Below are 18,495 nucleotides of genomic sequence, written 5' to 3'. Positions count from 1 at the left end.
CAGGAGGGCACTATAAAAAGGAGCTAGAGAGCCAGACCAGAGAGTGCAGTTCCTCGCTAGAGCTAGAGGAGCATGAATGGTGTGGCTGGCTGAAGGAATTGCAGCACAATGGACAGCCCAGAGCTAGTCAGGACTAGGGAGCATGGAAGAGCTACTGGGTTTGAGCTTAGAGGAGCCTTGAGCTAAGGGCAGGATATCAGTGACAGCTGGGCCCTGAGTAGTGGGTGGGTCCAGATTTCACCCCAGAGGCCACTGGGGAAGAGCCTACAATTGGACATCAGTAAACCCTCAGAAGGGGACTGAACTTTCAGGAGCCCAGCTGAAGACTGGGGCCAACACAGACTAAGAGGGCAAAACCACTGCCTCCAGGGTAGAAGGCCTGGGGTTAGGGTCTGATCGCAGCGCTGGGACTGGTTTAAAGACTGCGAACACATCCAACCATTACAGTCCTTTCCATTTTACTGAATTAAGGTCAAAACTTTGTTCTTTACTTGGCTTGGTGTGCATGGGACTCTGAATTCAGCCTGACATATACAATACATGCTGCAGTACCTAGGCACAGCAAGATCAGAATGGAACAAAGCAGAAGCCTGAACTCTACATTACCACCTCATTTATTAAGTGAGCCCTATTTTGTATTTGTTAAACCATTTGATCTGCAGAAAGACTGTCCTTTCCCACTGTTCTGCTTGACAGAGGCATAACAGTTGATTGCATTCACTCAGTCACTTCACAGGACTGAGGCACATCTGTTCTTTAGCCTTCCCATGGTTGAAAGCACAATCCCCACCTTGCCCTCCTGCCAGTTCCTTCACAAGACACTAACAGTCTGAATCACAAGAACCATGTCTCAGTCTCCGAACATGGGTTCCCAAACTGTGGACTGTGAAACAGCCCCGGGTGGTCCGCCAGCGCGACTGCATTCTCTACTCAAGCTCTTAGTAAATCTTTCACTCCACGTGACTCATGTAATCTAAGTAAAAACTATATGAGTGTAACGTGTTGAGCTGTATATGTTGGAGAGAGAGTATAGGGAAAAACTATTTTTAAAAAAGCAAGCTGCAATATGTCAAGTTTAATTCTCGTGAGTACAACATTGTGTTTCACTGCAACGTACATACAGTCTGCAATTTACAACTGTAAAAAACGGCAAGCAGTATTTCAATCTGACATGGATTGATATATTTTTTGAAAACAAGAAGGGTGCACTGATGGAGAAGATAATGAAAGCTCCAGATCACCTACAACTACGCAAAAAGAGCCAGCCAAAAAAATAAATTAAGTGGTAGGAAAATATGATGACACACACGAAGTCTGGATTCTCCTTTACTGGATCAGAGGAGTAGCCATTGCTTCAGCGTGTTATAATAACTGTTATTTTATATTTTTATTTACAATATTTTATTCTTTTCTAATTAGCAGAGAGGAGAATTGGGTCTTTCACACTGAAAAATTGAAAACACAATATAGTGTTCAAAGTTGCACAATTATTTTGTTTTAAAAACAAACACAATGTGTTTAAGAATTTTGTTAACATTGTGGTGTTGCTTCTTGTTCAGTTTTCCACACTGTGCACGTGTCCAGTGTGTTTCCCTCTTTGAACACAACACTTTGCTCTCAACATTTTTTAATATGTTTTTAAATTGTAGTTTTACTAAAATGCTTGGTTTCAAAGACCCTGAAGCATTTCTTTGAGTGCGTATTGCTAGGAATTTCTATCGTTACAATTAATTTACATTAAAAGAAAACATGTACATTTTTTATTTCCAGTGTTATAGTTTATATGTATGTGTAATAATTAAAATAAATATATTTTCCTCAAAAAGCATTAATAGTGGGTCACAGTGCCTATTGCAGTGGCACAAGTGGGCTTCGGGGAAAAGTTTGGGGGGAACCAAAAGCCAGGTGGCGTTTAGAGCCCATCCTGCATCCTCACCTTCGCAGCATAGCTCCACATTTCAATCCGATCATTAAGGCGTTTCTTACATTCGGGTTGTAACCTCACACGCTTGTCTTCCAAAGCTTCCATTAGGCAAGACATCTCTGCAAAATGGAGAACATGGTATCACAACACACACACACTGGCCCCAGGGAAAGGTCACAATACAGAGTGCTTGGGAGGTGCATTCCAATTCCTCCGAACATTGGTTGGCTGTTTACAAAGTTGTACAGCCAAGCCATCCATCAAACTTCCTCTGAATCAGTGTTGGGAAATTTAACCCAAGACTGGTTTGGAAGGAAACCTCTGTTTAACCCTCAGAGCTAGCAGCCCAGCTAAGGTCTCACTTCAGATATTTAAGTGGCAAGGAACGCTGACCTATGGAGGGGGATTAAAGGGTTAACTTTAGGTATCCAAGGCTTAAGCTCAGCTGAACTGACAGGATATTTAGGATTCACAGAGCAGCTCACTAAAATTATTTTAAGAATGCTAAATCCTGTGTGTCTTCTCCAAGAACTTAGAGGAAGTTCAACACAAAACAAGGATCTGCCTGGGGTCTGTGCAGCCTGTGGCCTTGTCTACACTACAGGGGAATGCCATAAGAACGGCCATACTGGGTCAGACCAAAGGTCCATCCAGCCCAGTATCCTGTCTGTCGACAGTGGCCAATGCCAGGTGCCCCAGAGGGAGAGAACCTAACAGGTAATGATCAAGTGATCTCTCTCTCCTGCTATCCATCTCCACCCTCTGACAAACAGAGGCTAGGGACACCATTCCTTACCCATCCTGGCTAACAGCCATTAATGGACTTAGCCTCCATGAATTTATCCAGTTCTCTTTTAAACCCTGTTATAGTCTTAGCCTTCACAACCTCCTCAGGCAAGGAATTCCACAGGTTGACTGTGTGCTGTGTGAAGAAGAACTTCCTTTTATTTGTTTTAAACCTACTTCCCATTAATTTCATTTGGTGGCCCCTCGTTCTTATATTATGGGAACAAGTAAATAACTTTTCCTTATTCACTTTCTCCAGACCACTCATGATTTTATAGACCTCTATCACATCCCCCTTTAGTCTCCTTTTTTCCAAGCTGAAAAGTCCTAGCCTCTTTAATCTCTCCTCATATGGGACCCATTCCAAACCCCTAATCATTTTAGTTGCCCTTTTCTGAACCTTTTCCAATGCCAGTATATCTTTTTTGATCTAAGTCAATCTAAGCTACGCAATTTGAATTACATGAATAGCATAACCCAAGTTGACGTAGCTTATATCTACTTATCGCGGGGTACACACTATATGATGTCGATGGGGGATGCTCTCTCGTCGACTCCCCTTACTCTTCTCGTTCTGATGGAGTACAGGAGTCAACGGGAGAGCGATCTGCGGTCGATCTAGCGGGTCTTCACTAGACCAGCTAAATCGACTGCCAATGTGTCAATCCCCTGGGTAAGTGTAGACAAGCCCTGTGTCAGGTGTCCCATCTGCACTAGACAGAGTGACATATATTTAGAAAAGTGGTTTACTTCAAGCACTAGGTCCATCCTTTGTTGAGGAGAAATGTGAAGGAACATCAAAGACACCTGGTACCAAGGAGGGTATGCGGCAGTACGTTTTTAACCTATTTCTCATTCTGTAGCAGAAATTAACATTATTCCAAGAAAAATAGTATGTTAATTTCAAACTGCATTAGAAAGAACAGAACTAGCTTAACGTTTACCAGGCCATGTAAGGAAAGATTTCCAAGCTAAGAAGCCAAGAACAGAGAGGAAGGACACCCATATACTATACAAGTGGCAGTATTCCTTGTTCACCAGCCACGACAACTGGAAGCAATATCTACTGTTTAAGAGGACCTCAAGTCATTCAAGAAAGACCCCAGTTTTAGGTCACTCCAGGAGCTGGGAGATCTCACGCAGTCTGACATGCCAACACTTACGACGTCCTCTTCCGGGTGGGATGGCTGCACAGTGGTGTTTGATGTCTAGGGCACAGGCTGTGTGAAGCACTGGATCAACGAATATGTCTGCTTTGCTCTCCTTCAGCATGTTGAGCACCTCCTGTGGAGGGAAGGTTATTACACTGCTACTCTGAAACCTACACATTACAGCTACACATTAAAAGAGGGAAAAGAAAGCAACACAAACCATACTGGTTAATAGTTCCTAGAGCTACCTAACCTTCTTAAATAAGGGATCACAGAGGACAATGCTGCTGCTGGATAAGTGAACTGAAGCTGTTCCAGGGTGGATCAGCGGTCTTGCTTTATGGATCAGCATAATTCCATTAATTAAATAGATACACACACTAATCTATCACACGAAGTCAAATAATTTGGCATGACTAACAGGTCAGGACTGAGGTGAGGTGATAGATCTATGGGGGTAGTTTACAAAGCTCCTTGCCAGATCCAGTGCCAATCTGTGCCCAAGAGGCCTAGGGTTGAAGTAAGAGTGGGAGGCAGCTCAGCACTGAGGTACCCTGGGAGTGTGTGAGGAGGGAATCCAGGACTGGAACAGTAAGGCATACTTCTTACTGGGATTACTGTTCCCTGGCAGGGAGGGATATCTCAGAGCCAGGACTGAAATGGTCGAGGATGCTGCAGGTCAGGATGAGGTGCACTGGCTCAGCTGTGCACAGAAGTGTACATAGCTCTGGCTTCACACTGTTCCTAGTCTGTGCCTTGTAACGAATCATGTTTGTTCATCTGACACTTGAGGAGTAATTGTCCTTTAAGGCCCATTTGGTTTGGGAGACGCACCGTTTCCTTTTTTTACCTTTTTACACATCTCAGGTTTAATTTTGAGCAGGTTAACTTTCAGGCACTCCTCCACCTGCCCTGTCTGTTCCTGGGCTGCTGCTTCTTCTGCACACAACCTGGAGATCTGTTTGGGGGGAAAATCCCGATTTCAACATGAATGAAATAAAGTAGGAACCAGATTTGTTTTTCAAGGCATTTGCATGCTGCCATGTTAGTGCAGGATTATATACAATGGCTGGGGGGCAAGCCTTGAGCTGTGTTATCATCCATCCCTCACTTGGAGCCCTGAATTTCTGAAGTAAAAAAAGCTGCACACAAATACAGCCACTATTTTAAAACTATTTATTTAGCGATTAACAGATTTACCAATCCTTGCCATGGAAATATCAGAAACAAAACAGTGATCTTTACAACGGAGAGTTTTTGTTTAAAGAGACACACAGGAACACAGTCACCAGCTCTCTCTGTTTAACAGGCATCCCCCTATTACAGCGTGAGCAGTGTTATAACATCCATACACATTTTTCCTAGGAACTGAGCGAATCTCAGATTACACACATTTAACAGACCAGGTGTGTCAAATGTTCATATTAAAAAAATATTGGACAGGTGTGCTGGTTTGTTTGGCAGGTGAAAGTACTCTGAGTACTGAATATCTAAGTATTTGTCCTCTGTCTACTTTGCTGGGTATATAATTGGTGTGTTCATTTTTCCATAACAACCACTTCCCTTTTTTTTTTTGGAACCATTTCTCTATAGTTGGCTATTTTTCTCTCAGTAGCCCAGCATCTACAAGCAGATAAGAAATTAATTCTTCATTTCCTCTTGTGTGACCGTTTCAGCTGGGAAGCCCCAGGAGGATTACCAAAGGATCATTTGGTAATAAATATCCAACCATTTTGTGATATTTGGTTACGAACTGCACCCCAATAATCTCTGACTGGACATGTCCACTGCATATGGATAAAATCTCCTCTATCACCACAACATTTCCAACATCCATCCCCATGCAATCTCTCTATTTTTTAACCTGAAAGGTGTGAAGCACCATCTCAGAAATCTTCTTTATCATGCTACACGCTAATGCTGCTGATCCTTTTCCAGATCAAAGTTCATTCCTCAGGGTAATTTGTCTACCCAGATTCTTTTCTCAGCATGTCATATATGGCGCTTTTTTTTTGTCTGCAAAAATTGATAATTTAGCAATCCTTTTTTTGTTTCCTAATTCATCAGACACCATCACTTCTATTAAAGTTAGCTTTCTATAGAAAAAGCTTTTCTAGGAAGTTGAGAAACTATGCCTAACTTGAAAGTACTAGTGCCATCGGAGAGTGGACCGATCAAAGTTAGTTTTGATTTCTAAATAAGTTAGAAACATTTCTTCAGTGAATAACTGGCCAACTGTAGGCATTCCACGGTTCTCCCAACTGTTAAAGCCCTTTGGTTTGTAATTTGAATTCAGACCTGGATAATTTGCAATGGGTGTCACTGGTGAGGGGAAAAAACAAAAGAACACTTTATCTGCAGTTTTATCCCAAACCCACAGAGTAGCCTTTGCTGAAGGATGTGTATACGTGACTGGAGAGCATGATATTTCTTAACACCTTATGGTAGCCTAACAGTGTTTACACAGCCACAATTTTCTTGTTCGTTCAAGACCTAGTAATACAGCTACATTTAAGGGCAAACCCTGTGGTCAGATTTTGCTGGACCTGCTGGAGAAGGCAGAGAGAAATATTTGCAGTGTGCCCTGAAACAGAACTTTTGGTTAATTCATTCTTGTTTAAAGAAACCAACAAAGATTTATCTTCTCAAAAATATGCTTGCTAGGTTTGCAATCCATAAGAGAAATGGACTTCGATTTTGGGGTATACTAAGAAATGAGTGCTGTTGTCCAAATGTATCGTACACAGATAACTTCACAAAAAACAAAGTTACTCCCCCTGTACAGTAATGCTTTGAGATGTGTTACCGTTCTGTGTAATTTCACCATATGCTCCATGTGCTTGAGACCAGAAGATTTTTTGTTAGCAGTATCCATTGGTCTGTGCCCTGCCCCTCCTTATGGTCTCAGCCAAGGGCATCAGGGGAGATGCAGACCGACCGTCTCTTCAGTTACTCCTCTACAGTGACTACCCTTAAGATAAGAATCAAAAGTAGAGGGGAAGGAGGGTGGGTGGTGGACTACAGAGAGGGACCACACACCTTGAAGAACTCCAGTTACAGAGCCAGAAGAGTACCCAGAAGTCACCTACTACAGGACAGGCCCAACAAAGAAAATAACAGAACGCCACTAGCCATCACCTTCAGCCCCCAACTAAAACCTCTCCAACGCATCAAAGGATCTACAACCTATCCTGAAGGACGACCCATCACTCATGGGAAACAGGCCAGTCCTTGCTTACAGGTGGCTGTGTTGGTGAGTATCTGAGTGTTTGTTTGTTGTGAGTATCTGAGTGTTTGTTTGTATCTGAGTGTTTGTTGTGAGGACAGTTTGACCGTGTGCTTGATTGGTTGTTTGAAAAGGGTGGGAACTGGGAGTGCTTTGTTCCAGGTGAACCTTAAGTGGACCTGACTGTATAAAAAGCCAGTCAACTGCGAACCAGCTGAGCAGCTAAGAGAAGGAGTTTGCCTGGGAGTTCACCTGGGGAGAGCCCACTGAGGCTTACATCTTGCCGGATTCTCTGAGTAATTCTCTGTAGCTCACGAAAGCTTATGCTCAAATAAATTGGTTAGTATCTAAGGTGCCACAAGTACTCCTTTTCTTTTTGAGTAATTACTACAACTCCTGACGAAGCTCATAGAAGGAAGGTAATATGGATGGGGGGTGTTCAGCTGTTGTGACCTGCACTGGATGTGCTATGTTTGTCTTTCTTCCACAGGACAGAAGCGACTTTGTCTGTACAAAGTACAAGCTGGTCTCCATATTGGAAGAGAAGGTTCAAGGTCTGGAGCAACAGGTATTGACCCTGCGTTGCATAAGAGAAACTGAAGATTTCCTGGACAGAAGTCAGGATATGCTTCTACGGGCACAAGGTTCTGAAGATTCAGAGCAGGCTGCACATCGGGGACAGGAGGATGGTGAAGAAATTTGGCATCATGTGACCTCCAGAAGAAAAAAGGGGAACGTCCATGTATCAGCAACGCAGATACAGATAAGTAACCGTTTTCATGTTCTCTCCACAGGTACTAATGCGGAGAGTGGACCAGATGATACGTCTGAGGGAAGGGAGCAGAAGGAGGATCCGCTGACTGGAAGGCAAGAGATGCACTGTCCTAGGGTTGGGGGTTCCACGACCACCGCTCCCAAGAGAAAGAGGCGGGCGGTGGTGGTCGGGGACTCTCTCCTCAGGGGGACTGAGTCATTTATCTGCCGCCCCGACCGGGAAAACCGAGAAGTCTGCTGCTTACCAGGAGCTAAGATTCGCGATGTGATGGAGAGACTGCCAAGACTCATCAAGCCCCCGATGGCTATCCCTTCCTGCTTCTCCACGTAGGCACCAAAGATACTGCCAAGAATGACCTTGAGCGGATCACTGCGGACTACGTGGCTCTGGGAAGAAGGATAAAGGAGTTTGAGGCACAAGTGGTGTTCTCGTCCATCCTCCCCGTGGAAGGAAAAGGCCGGGGTAGAGACCGTCGAACCGTGGAAGTTGACGAATGGCTACGCAGGTGGTGTCGGAGAGAAGGCTTTGGATTCTTTGACCATGGGATGGTGTTCCAAGAAGGAGTGCTAGGCAGAGACGGGCTCCACCTAACGAAGAGAGGGAAAAGCATCTTTGCAAGCTGGCTGGCTAACCTAGTGAGGAGGGCTTTAAACTAGGTTCACCGGGGGGAAGGAGACCAAAGCCCTGAGGTAAGTGGGGAAGTGGGATACCGGGAGGGAGCAGGAGCAGGAGCGTGTGAGAGGGGAGGGCTCCTGCCTCATATTGAGAAAGAGGGACGATCAGCGAGTTACCTCAAGTGCCTATACACAAATGCACAAAGCCTGGGAAACAAGCAGGGAGAACTGGAAGTCCTGGCAAAGTGAAGGAATTATGATGTGATTGGAATAACAGACTTGGTGGGATAACTCACATGACTGGAGTACTGTCATGGATGGATATAAGCTGTTCAGGAAGGACAGGCAGGGCAGAAAAGGTGGGGGAGTTGCACTGTATGTAAGAGAGCTGTATGACTGCTCAGAGCTCAAGTATGAAACTGCAGAAAAACCTGAGAGTCTCGGGATTAAGTGTGAGCAACAAGGGTGATGTCGTGGTGGGAGTCTACTATAAACCATCGGACCAGGGGATGAGGTGGACGAGGCTTTCTTCCGGCAACTCGCAGAAGTTACTAGATCGCAGGCCCTAGTTCTCATGGGAGACTTCAATCACCCTGATATCTGCTGGGAGAGCAATACAGCGGTGCACAGACAATCCAGGACGTTTTTGGAAAATGTAGGGGACAATTTCCTGGTGCAAGTGCTGGAGGAACCAATGAGGGCTAGAGCTCTTCTTGTTCTGCTGCTCACAAACCGGGAAGAATTAGTAGGGGAAGCAAAAGTGGATGGGAACCTGGGAGGCAGTGACCATGAGATGGTCGAGTTCAGGATCCTGACACAAGGAAGAAAGAAAAGCAGGAGAATATGGACCCTGGACTTCAGAAAAGCAGACTGGTTCTGTGGATGAAGGGAAAGCGGTGGACGTGTTGTTCCTTGACTTTAGCAAAGCTTTTGACACGGTCTCCCACAGTCTTCTTGCCAGCAAGTTAAAGAAGTATGGGCTGGATGAATGGACTATAAGGTGGATAGAAAGTTGGCTAGATTGTCGGGCTCAACAGGTAGTGATCAATGGCTCCATATCTAGTTGGCAGCTGGTATCAAGTGGAATGCCCCAAGGGTCAGTCCTGGGGCCGGTTTTGTTCAATATCTTCATAAATGGAGGATGGTGTGGATTGCACTCTCAGCAAGTTTGCAGATGACACTAAAGTGGGAGGAGTGGTAGATACGCTGGAGGGTAGGGATAGGATGCAGAGGACCCTAGACAAATTGGAGGACTGGGCCAAAACAAATCTGATGAGGTTCAACAAGGACAAGTGCAGAGTCCTGCACTTAGGACGGAAGAATCGCATGCACCAGTACAGACTAGGGACCGAATGGCTAGGCAGCAGTTCTGCAGAAAAGGACCTAGGGGTTACAGTGGACGAGAAGCTGGATATGAGTCAACAGTGTGCCCTTGTTGCCAAGAAGGCCAATGGCATTTTGGGATGTATAAGTAGGGGCATTGCCAGCAGATTGAGGGACGTGATCGTTCCCCTCTATTCGACACTGGTGAGGCCTCATCTGGAGTACTATGTCCAGTTTTGGGCCCTACACTACAAGAAGGATGTGGAAAAACTGGAAAGAGTCCAGCGGAGGGCAACAAAAATGATTAGTGGACTGGAACACATGAGTTATGAGGAGAGGCTGAGGGAACTGGGGATATTTAGTTTGCGGAAGAGAAGAATGAGGGGGGATTTGATAGCTGCTTTCAACTACCTGAAAGGGGGTTCCAAAGAGGATGGCTCTAGACTGTTCTCAGTGGTAGCAGATGACAGAACAAGGAGTAATGGTCTCAAGTTGTAGTGGGGGAGATTTAGGTTGGATATTAGGAAAAACTTTTTCACTGGGAGGGTGGTGAAACACTGGAATAAGTTACCTAGGGAGGTGGTGGAATCTCCTTCCTTAGAAGTTTTTAAGGTCAGGCTTGACAAAGCCCTGGCTGGGATGATTTAATTGGGGATCGGTCCTGCTTTGAGCAGGGGGTTGGACTAGATGGCCTCCTGTGGTCCCTTCCAACCCTGATATTCTATGATTCTATGATACAGACAGCCTTCCAACCTGAAGCAAATACTCACCAGCAACCACACAACAGAACCACTAACCCAGGAACCTATCCTTGCAACAAAGCCCGTTGCCAGCTGTGTCCACATATCTGTTCAGGGGACACCATCATTGGGCCTAATCACATCAGCCACACTATCAGAGGCTCGTTCACCTGCACATCTACCAACGTGATATATGCCATCATGTGCCAGCAATGCCCCTCTGCCATGTACATTGGTCAAACTGGACAGTCTCTACGTAAAAGAATAAATGGACACAAATCAGGCGTCAAGAATTATAACATTCAAAAACCAGTTGGAGAACACTTCAATCTCTCTGGTCACTCGATTACAGACCTAAAAGTGTCAATTCTTCAACAAAAAAAACCTTCAAAAACAGACTCCAACGAGAGACTGCTGAATTGGAATTAATTTGCAAACTGGATACAATTAACTTAGGCTTGAATAGAGACTGGGAGTGGATGGGTCATTACACAAAGTAAAACTATTTCCCCATGTTTATTCCGCCCCACTGTTCCTCAGACGTTCTTGTCAACTGCCCGAAATGGCCCACCTTGATTATCACTATAAAAGGTCTTTTCCCCCCCAGCTCTCCTGCTGGTAATAGCTCACATTATCTGATCACTCTCATTACAGTGTGTATGGTAACACCCATTGTTTCATGTTCTCTATGTATATAAATCTTCCCACTGTATTTTCCACTGCATGCATCCGATGAAGTGAGCTGTAGCTTACGAAAGTTTACGCTCAAATAAATTCGCTAGTCTCTAAGGTGCCACAAGTCCTCCTTTTCTTTTTGCGAATACAGACTAACACAGCTGCTACTCTGAAACCAGTTACTGTACAGGATAAGTAAACTTTTTGTTCAAGTGATGATTCCTTTGTGTATTCCACTCGAGGTGAGTCACAAGCAATATGCACAGAGGTGGTGGGTACAAGGACCCCTACCATACGACTGATTGAAGGACACCTTTACTAAAGGAAACATCCTTAGTAAAGGGTCCTGCACTTAGGATGGAAGAATCCAATGCACCGCTACAGACTAGGGACCGAATGGCTAGGCAGCAGTTCTGCAGAAAAGGACCTAGGGGTGACAGTGGACGAGAAGGTGGATATGAGTCAGCAGTGTGCCCTTGTTGCCAAGAAGGCCAATGGCATTTTGGGATGTATAAGTAGGGGCATAGCGAGCAGATCGAGGGACGTGATCGTTCCCCTCTATTCAACATTGGTGAGGCCTCATCAGGAGTACTGTGTCCAGTTTTGGGCCCCACACTACAAGAAGGATGTGGATAAATTGGAGAGAGTCCAGCGAAGGGCAACAAAAATGATTAGGGGTCTAGAACACATGACTTATGAGGAGAGGCTGAGGGAGCTGGGATTGTTTAGCCTGCAGAAGAGAAGAATGTGGGGGGATTTGATAGCTGCTTTCAACTACCTGAAAGGGGGTTCCAAAGAGGATGGCTCTAGACTGTTCTCAATGGTAGCAGATGACAGAACGAGGAGTAATGGTCTCAAGTTGCAGTGGGGGAAGTTTAGATTGGATATTAGGAAAAACTTTTTCACTAAGAGGGTGGTGAAACACTGAAATGCGTTACCTAGGGAGGTGGTAGAATCTCCTTTCTTAGAGGTTTTTAAGGTCAGGCTTGACAAAGCCCTGGCTGGGATGATTTAACTGGGAATTGGTCCTGCTTCGAGCAGGGGGTTGGACTAGATGACCTTCAGGGGTCCCTTCCAACCCTGATATTCTATGATTCTATGATCCGTTGTTGAAGTCTGCACCAGGGCATAATCTTGCAAACTTACAAGAGGGCCTCCACGTTGCTGCCCTACTTATCTAAAGATGACAGAGGTCTTGCAGGGAAGCTACAGAGGTTACCTGACCTAGCTGAGTGTATCCTAACCCCTTGCCTGGCATGGGTTTCAATCAATTCATAGCAAAGCAGAATGCAGCCCAAAATCCATTTAGAAAGTCTCTGCAAGGAGACAGCTTTTCCTCTCATTTCTCCAGTGAAGGAGACAAAAAGTTTAGGGGAATGAAATTAGGGCCAAAGTCTCCTTGTGACTGCACCCTATGGAAGACTGTGTAGGGAGAGTCTGCCATAAGGGCTGCCAGTTCTTCCACTCCTTGACAAGGTGATGGCAACAAGGGCAACTTGCATGGATAAATGACTGAAGAACATGAGGCTACAGGCTCAATTGGGGATTCAGATAGGACTAAACTGAGGTCTCACGCCAGGGATGGTTTCAGCACCAGAGAAACACCTCATACTGGGACCGGATGGGCAAAGATGGTATAGTTGTACATCCAGGGGTGACAGGCACTATCATCGGGGGGGGGGGAGGGATAGCTCAGTGGTTTGAGCATTGGCCTGCTAAACCCAGGGTTGTGAGTTCAATTCTTGAGGGGGCCATTTAGGGATTGGGGCAAAAATTGGGGATTGGTCCTGCTTTGAGCAGGGGGTTGGACTAGATGACCTCCAGAGGTCCCTTCCGACCCTGATATTCTATGATTCTATGATCTGCCAACTGTACCCTTAAGGAGCTGGCGATAATCCTGATATCCTCAGGGAGGGGAAACAGCCCAATAAAAGGGGGATCCGGGAACTTTCCAGGGATACCTGACGACATTGGCACCATCTGGAAAATCTCTTCCATTTTGCTGTGTAGCACTTCCTTGAGAGTCTATCTGAAGTTCCTAGCATGATTTCCGTGAGGACAACCAGCCATCCAAGTAGGGGAACAATGACTTGCCCTGACGACAGATGTGCCACCACAACCAATAATACCTTCATGAACCTCCTTGACACTCCCAAGGGGCTGAATGAGAACAGCACTTAGTACCGGTCTAGACCAACAGTAAACCTTAAGAACCTCCTTTGTGCAGGGATGCTACACTTGGAGGGGATAGGAGTTTCCCGAGGCAATACAAGCAGGTGTTATGGCTGTTGCTGACTGGGAAGGCCCAGGAGACACACCACACATTTCTTAAAACCTGGGGCCCTGGGCATAGTATAAAGGGGGTGGGAGAGAACCCCAAAAGTTCTTTAAAGAGCTTATCTAAAACTAACTTAGTAAAGAAAAACTATTTACAGCTAAGAAAAGGAAATGCTAGGTAACCTGCGGACATTAGAGGGGTTCTGTCTCAGAGCACAGGTGATAGAACGGAACTGAAAAGCGCTGGGGCGGGCTGCCTTATCTCCTTGGAAGGGAACACAGGAAGGTGTAGGACACAAGAACGGACCTCCGGACCCTGCTAAAAAATATCATCCAGCCTCAAGCAGATGCACATCTCAAGTGGATTACACATAGGGGCCTCACTAGGAGACAATCATCCAAGAAAAACTATTTCTACAGTAAGAGGCTATAGAGAGAAAGAATGACAGATAATCTGAATGTGCACCGCAAAACTTTCAACACAAGGCGGGCCCAAATTTGGAAAACTCATAATCTTATAAAAACATTGTCTTCATTTGAAGACAACTGTGGCAATCACAGCTTACTTGCTTACTCTTTACAGAGAGAAAATACCCTTCTAGTAACTATGTCTCAAAGAGCCTGGCAGTTCCAATAATTCTTTTAATCTCGCTCACTAAGGCAGGCTTACCTTATGAGTTGTTACAAAGGTGGCCTGCTTGGAATGTACTCAACACGTCCTATGCAGCAAGAGAAGGTCAGTGAACGGATTAAGAATGACCTCTACATGTTGTGCTATTAGGGTTGCCAACTTCCTAATTGCACAAAACTGAACACCCTAGCCCTGCCCCTTCCCCGAGGCCCTGCCCCCTGCTCACTACATTCCCCCTCCCTTGGTGGCTCGCTCTCCCCCACCCTCACTCACATTCACTGGGCTGGGGGACAGAAGGGGGTTAGGGCTCTGGGGTAGGGCCGGGGATGAGGGGTTCAGGGTGCAGGAGGGGGCTGCGGGTTGAGGCAGAGGGGTTCAGGGTGTGGGAGGTGGCTCTGGGCTGGGATGCAGGAGGAGGTGAGGACTCCGTCTGGAAGTGCAGGCTCTGGGGTGCAGGGTGGGGGGCGCTCAGGGCTGGGGCAGGGGCACAGGCTTACCTTGGGTGGCTCCTGGTCAGCGGCACAGTGGGGCTAAGGCAGACCTTGCCTGTCCTGACTCTGCGCGGAAGTGGCCAGCAGGTCTGGCTCCAAGGCAGAGGTGTGGAAGGCAGTACTGCACGCTGCTCTCGCCCATAGGCACTGCCCCCGCAGCTCCCATTGGCCATGATTCCTGGCCAACAGAAGTTCGAAGCTGGTGCTTGGGCAGCACACGGAGCTCCGTGGGCGCCCCCATGTAAGAGCCGGACCTGCTGGCCGCTTCTGGGGTGCAGTGTGGAGCCATGACAGGTAGGGACCAGCCTGCCTTAGCTCCTCTGACTGGACTTTTAACGGCCCAGTCGACGGTGCTGACTGGAGCCACCAGGGTCCCTTTTCGACCGGGTGCTGTACAATTTAACCCTAAAATCTCCACGGACCCGTATATTCATCCTTTAAGACATCTAAGGACTAAGGACTAGCTCACTCACAGTTCCCGTCTCTCCTCCTCTCCCTCCACCTTGCCAGCAGTGCCACCTCCCAGTTTTAGAGACATTCCTATTTCTCTCCAATGGCGCAAGGGCTCCTCTTATGCTCCTCAGCCAGCCAGCCTGTTCAAAACGACAACCCTACTGACCCCAATGCCTAATACTGCTGCTCTGAGATGCCCATGTCAAAGAGGCATGAGCCGGGGAAGAAAAATGGCACAATCACAGCTCTAGCATGAAACATGTCATTCATGAGCCATTGCTTAAGCTGACATGGAAACTACAAAGCAGATTTCAGCTACTCTGGTTCACTCACGATTGATGGGAAACTCAAAAGGATACATTAACTTGTCTGCTTTGAACAAGTGATGATGATGATTTGTACTTCTAGAGTATATCAGTGTCAATATGCATACCAGAGGCAAAGCTTGACTTAGAAATACTGATTGTGCAGAAGAATACAAATCTTTTGTTCTAGGCACAAGTTGCAGACAGAGAGCCTGGAACTAGCTCTGAGTAGTTAAGCTGCCTTGTCAAAAGGGTTCATTTTGTTAGAAAGGGGTGAAACTGAGTGTGAAGCTGCTGAGGAGAGCTTTCAACTGAACTAAGGGACACAGTGGTCACATCTCCTACCTCATCAGAACAGTGCATCTGCAGCTGGGGATCTAGCCGGTAATCAAGAGCAGATTCCTGGATTATTACTCGGATCTGATCCTCGCAGTCTGGAGACAGACGCTATCAAGAGGAGAAAGATAGCAATTAGCCAACCAAATACTGAGCTTGATTTTTGCAAGTCAGATGTCTTGGCACCTTTAATAACAGGGTTAATTGCATTTAAGATGTTTATTCTATAGTGAAGGCTAAGAGGTAATGAAGGTTAAATTGTGAGTGCAATTATCCGTAGGTAGCCCAAGATTACGTACATATACACTGCAAGTGAGTCTAATTTACTAGGATGGAGGGTTAATCAGAGAGTTGCTGTGCATGTTTCTATGCGGATCATATTTACACATTTACCTTCCTCACTCACCTGGTCTGCATATTTCAACTTGAGGCAGGAGACAACCTGCCCCTCCAACTCTGCATCATCCTTAGCTGTACTCAGAATATTTTGGCAAAATTTGGGGATGTCTTGTTTGCAGGCCTTTCTGAGCACTGGATTCAGGCGGTAATCTAACCAAGAGAGGAAAGATGGAAAGGAACTGCATTAGAATTTACACACTACTGGAAAAAAAGATGTGTCAACAAGGTGACAGAGCTCCAAGGAGAATCTGTAGGAGGAATTCCTTCTGGGTGACACTGTCTTCCAGCAGTTTAAAAGAGTTAAATTGTGACTTCTTACTTTGAAGAAATTGACCACATAGTAACAAGCCTGGGGAGTAAGTGAAACCAACAATCACATGACACTCAGTAACTAGGGTGGAGAGACTGTTTGTTCTTAGATTCTGGGTGAAGGGGAATTAAATGAAGGGAAGCTGTCTGCAGTTAAGGCTGTGCAGATCACTTCTCAGCCCAGGCAGGGAACTAGCTTCTTCCCCTGGATAAAAAATGTGAAGTGGAGGCCATGGTACCTGTGTTCTGGGTGATCTGTCGCTTGGTGATCATTTGTTTACATTTAGGGTCCATCACCTCACTGTTCTTATTCTGTTTCAGACACTGCAACATGTTCTTCGAATCTGCTTCAGAGCAAAACCTCTGCAAAGGGAAAGCCAGGTTTTATAGCATATGAAACGTCAAGCATTCACAAGGGAGACTAAATATCTCCCTGCCCAAGCCAAAGAGGGACCATGACTGACTCTCCCTTCCAATACGCACCACCAACAGCAATTCCTCTCACCCTCTGCTTTGGCAGGGGAGAGAAAGGAGGGGAACATAATTTTATGCAGCACTGTCTGAATAGCTCCTAGCAACCGAGAATCATAGAAAATCAGGGTTGGAAGGGACCTCAGGAGGTCATCTAGTCCAACGCTCTGCTCAAAGCAGGACCAACCCCCAATTAAATCATCCCAGCCAGGGCTTTGTCAAGCCTGACTTTAAAAATATCTCACGAAGGAGATTCCACCACCTCCCTAGGTAACGCATTCCAGTGCTTCACCACCTCCTAGTGAAAAAGTTTTTCCTAATATCCAACCTAAAAAATATGGAGAGCTAGAAGGGACCTTGAAAGGTCATCCAGTCCAGTCCCCTGCCTTCACAGCAGGACCAAGTACCGTCTCTTATTTTTGCCCCAGATCCCTAAATGGCCCCCTCAAGGATTGAACTCACAACCCTGGGTTTAGCAGGCCAATGCTCAAACTACTGAGCTATCCCTCCTCCGAGGTCCCAGGCTGCAGCTTGCTGCTCTATGTCAGTACCACCAAACAAAGCCAGACGCCCCTTTACTTCCCCATTCACAGTATTCTCATTCCACATTTTGGTGCAAAACTTCCATTATGTTTTTCTGGGTCTCATATAAATCTTTTTCCTTTCTCCCTATTTGCTCCAGAAACAGGAATAAATGGAATCTGGTGATCGTACCTACAAGTCAATGCCCTGTGCCACAGGTGTGGTGCAGGACACCAGAACACTAAGGCAGTGCTCAGTGCAATTTATGGAGCACTGGAGAGCTGCATGTAGTGCACAGTGATAAAATTGTCCATCTAGATCAATGGATTGACAAACACTCTGCAGACTAATCACTGCTCTGCTGGATCCTGCTCTTACAGGGAGGGTCTCTAGTTCTAGGAGCTTCTGTGGTGTGGTAACCTTCCGCTAGCCTTGATTATGCTACAGATTTTTTTTAAAAGCCTGGGTCCATTACCAGCTCTACAGTCAGACATTGAGCCTCAGCCATAAATGGAGCCAGGTTACTTTTTTTTATTAACTCTCCATGTTAACTCAGTGCCCTGGGGCTCCTCCAGCTATCCAGCAAAGTGTTTATTAGTGTTTAATGTTGTCTCCTGACTACAAGGTGTCAGCATTCCGATCTTGAGGGTGGTTTAATCTTGCATGCGGCCAGAGCAGCTATATGATTTTGCCTTATCTGTCACTTGATAAAAGTCTGTATTAGCGGTGAACTGAAAGAGTTACATCAATCTGTGTTCTTGACAACTTCTTGTCCTTTGACAGAAACGGATCCAGTGCAGAAGCAGGACAGACGAGATCCAAGTTCTAACAAAAACTCCAGCACATCAACCCCCTTTCTCCTCCAACACCAGCTGATACTCCAGGCAAAAGATTTGCTTGTACCTGGCATTTGGAGGCAGGGAGTGCATTTGAAAGAGGAGATCCCTGAAAGAACAATCATGCTGATTCAAGGTGATAAGTAAAAAAAAAAGACCCAGTTATGTTGTGTAAAAAAAAGCAGCACGGTCCGAAGCAGCCATTTTGGAAATAAGTCGTTGTAGAGAACGCGGAACTTGGGTTTTATTTT

At 45.9% G+C, this 18,495-nt stretch overlaps 1 protein-coding gene across 2 annotated transcripts in view; it reads right to left on the bottom strand.

Annotated features, from left to right (window-relative positions):
• The window catches only part of GLG1 (golgi glycoprotein 1), a 187,663-nt gene that overhangs the window by 6,613 nt on the left and 162,555 nt on the right, over positions 1-18,495 (bottom strand). For both annotated transcript variants that reach the window (XM_077831194.1, XM_077831196.1), the window contains 6 exons: positions 16,655-16,778; positions 16,114-16,256; positions 15,717-15,818; positions 4,712-4,819; positions 3,874-3,994; positions 1,937-2,043 (listed from right to left, as the gene is read on the bottom strand). In XM_077831194.1, the coding sequence (XP_077687320.1) occupies positions 1,937-2,043; positions 3,874-3,994; positions 4,712-4,819; positions 15,717-15,818; positions 16,114-16,256; positions 16,655-16,778 (705 nt within the window). The remainder of the gene's footprint in view (positions 1-1,936; positions 2,044-3,873; positions 3,995-4,711; positions 4,820-15,716; positions 15,819-16,113; positions 16,257-16,654; positions 16,779-18,495) is intronic.

The sequence above is a fragment of the Eretmochelys imbricata genome, chromosome 12, assembly GCF_965152235.1.
Source record: "Eretmochelys imbricata isolate rEreImb1 chromosome 12, rEreImb1.hap1, whole genome shotgun sequence".
Taxonomy (NCBI): Eukaryota; Metazoa; Chordata; order Testudines; family Cheloniidae; genus Eretmochelys; species Eretmochelys imbricata.
This window is presented reverse-complemented; position numbering and strand designations above follow the sequence as displayed.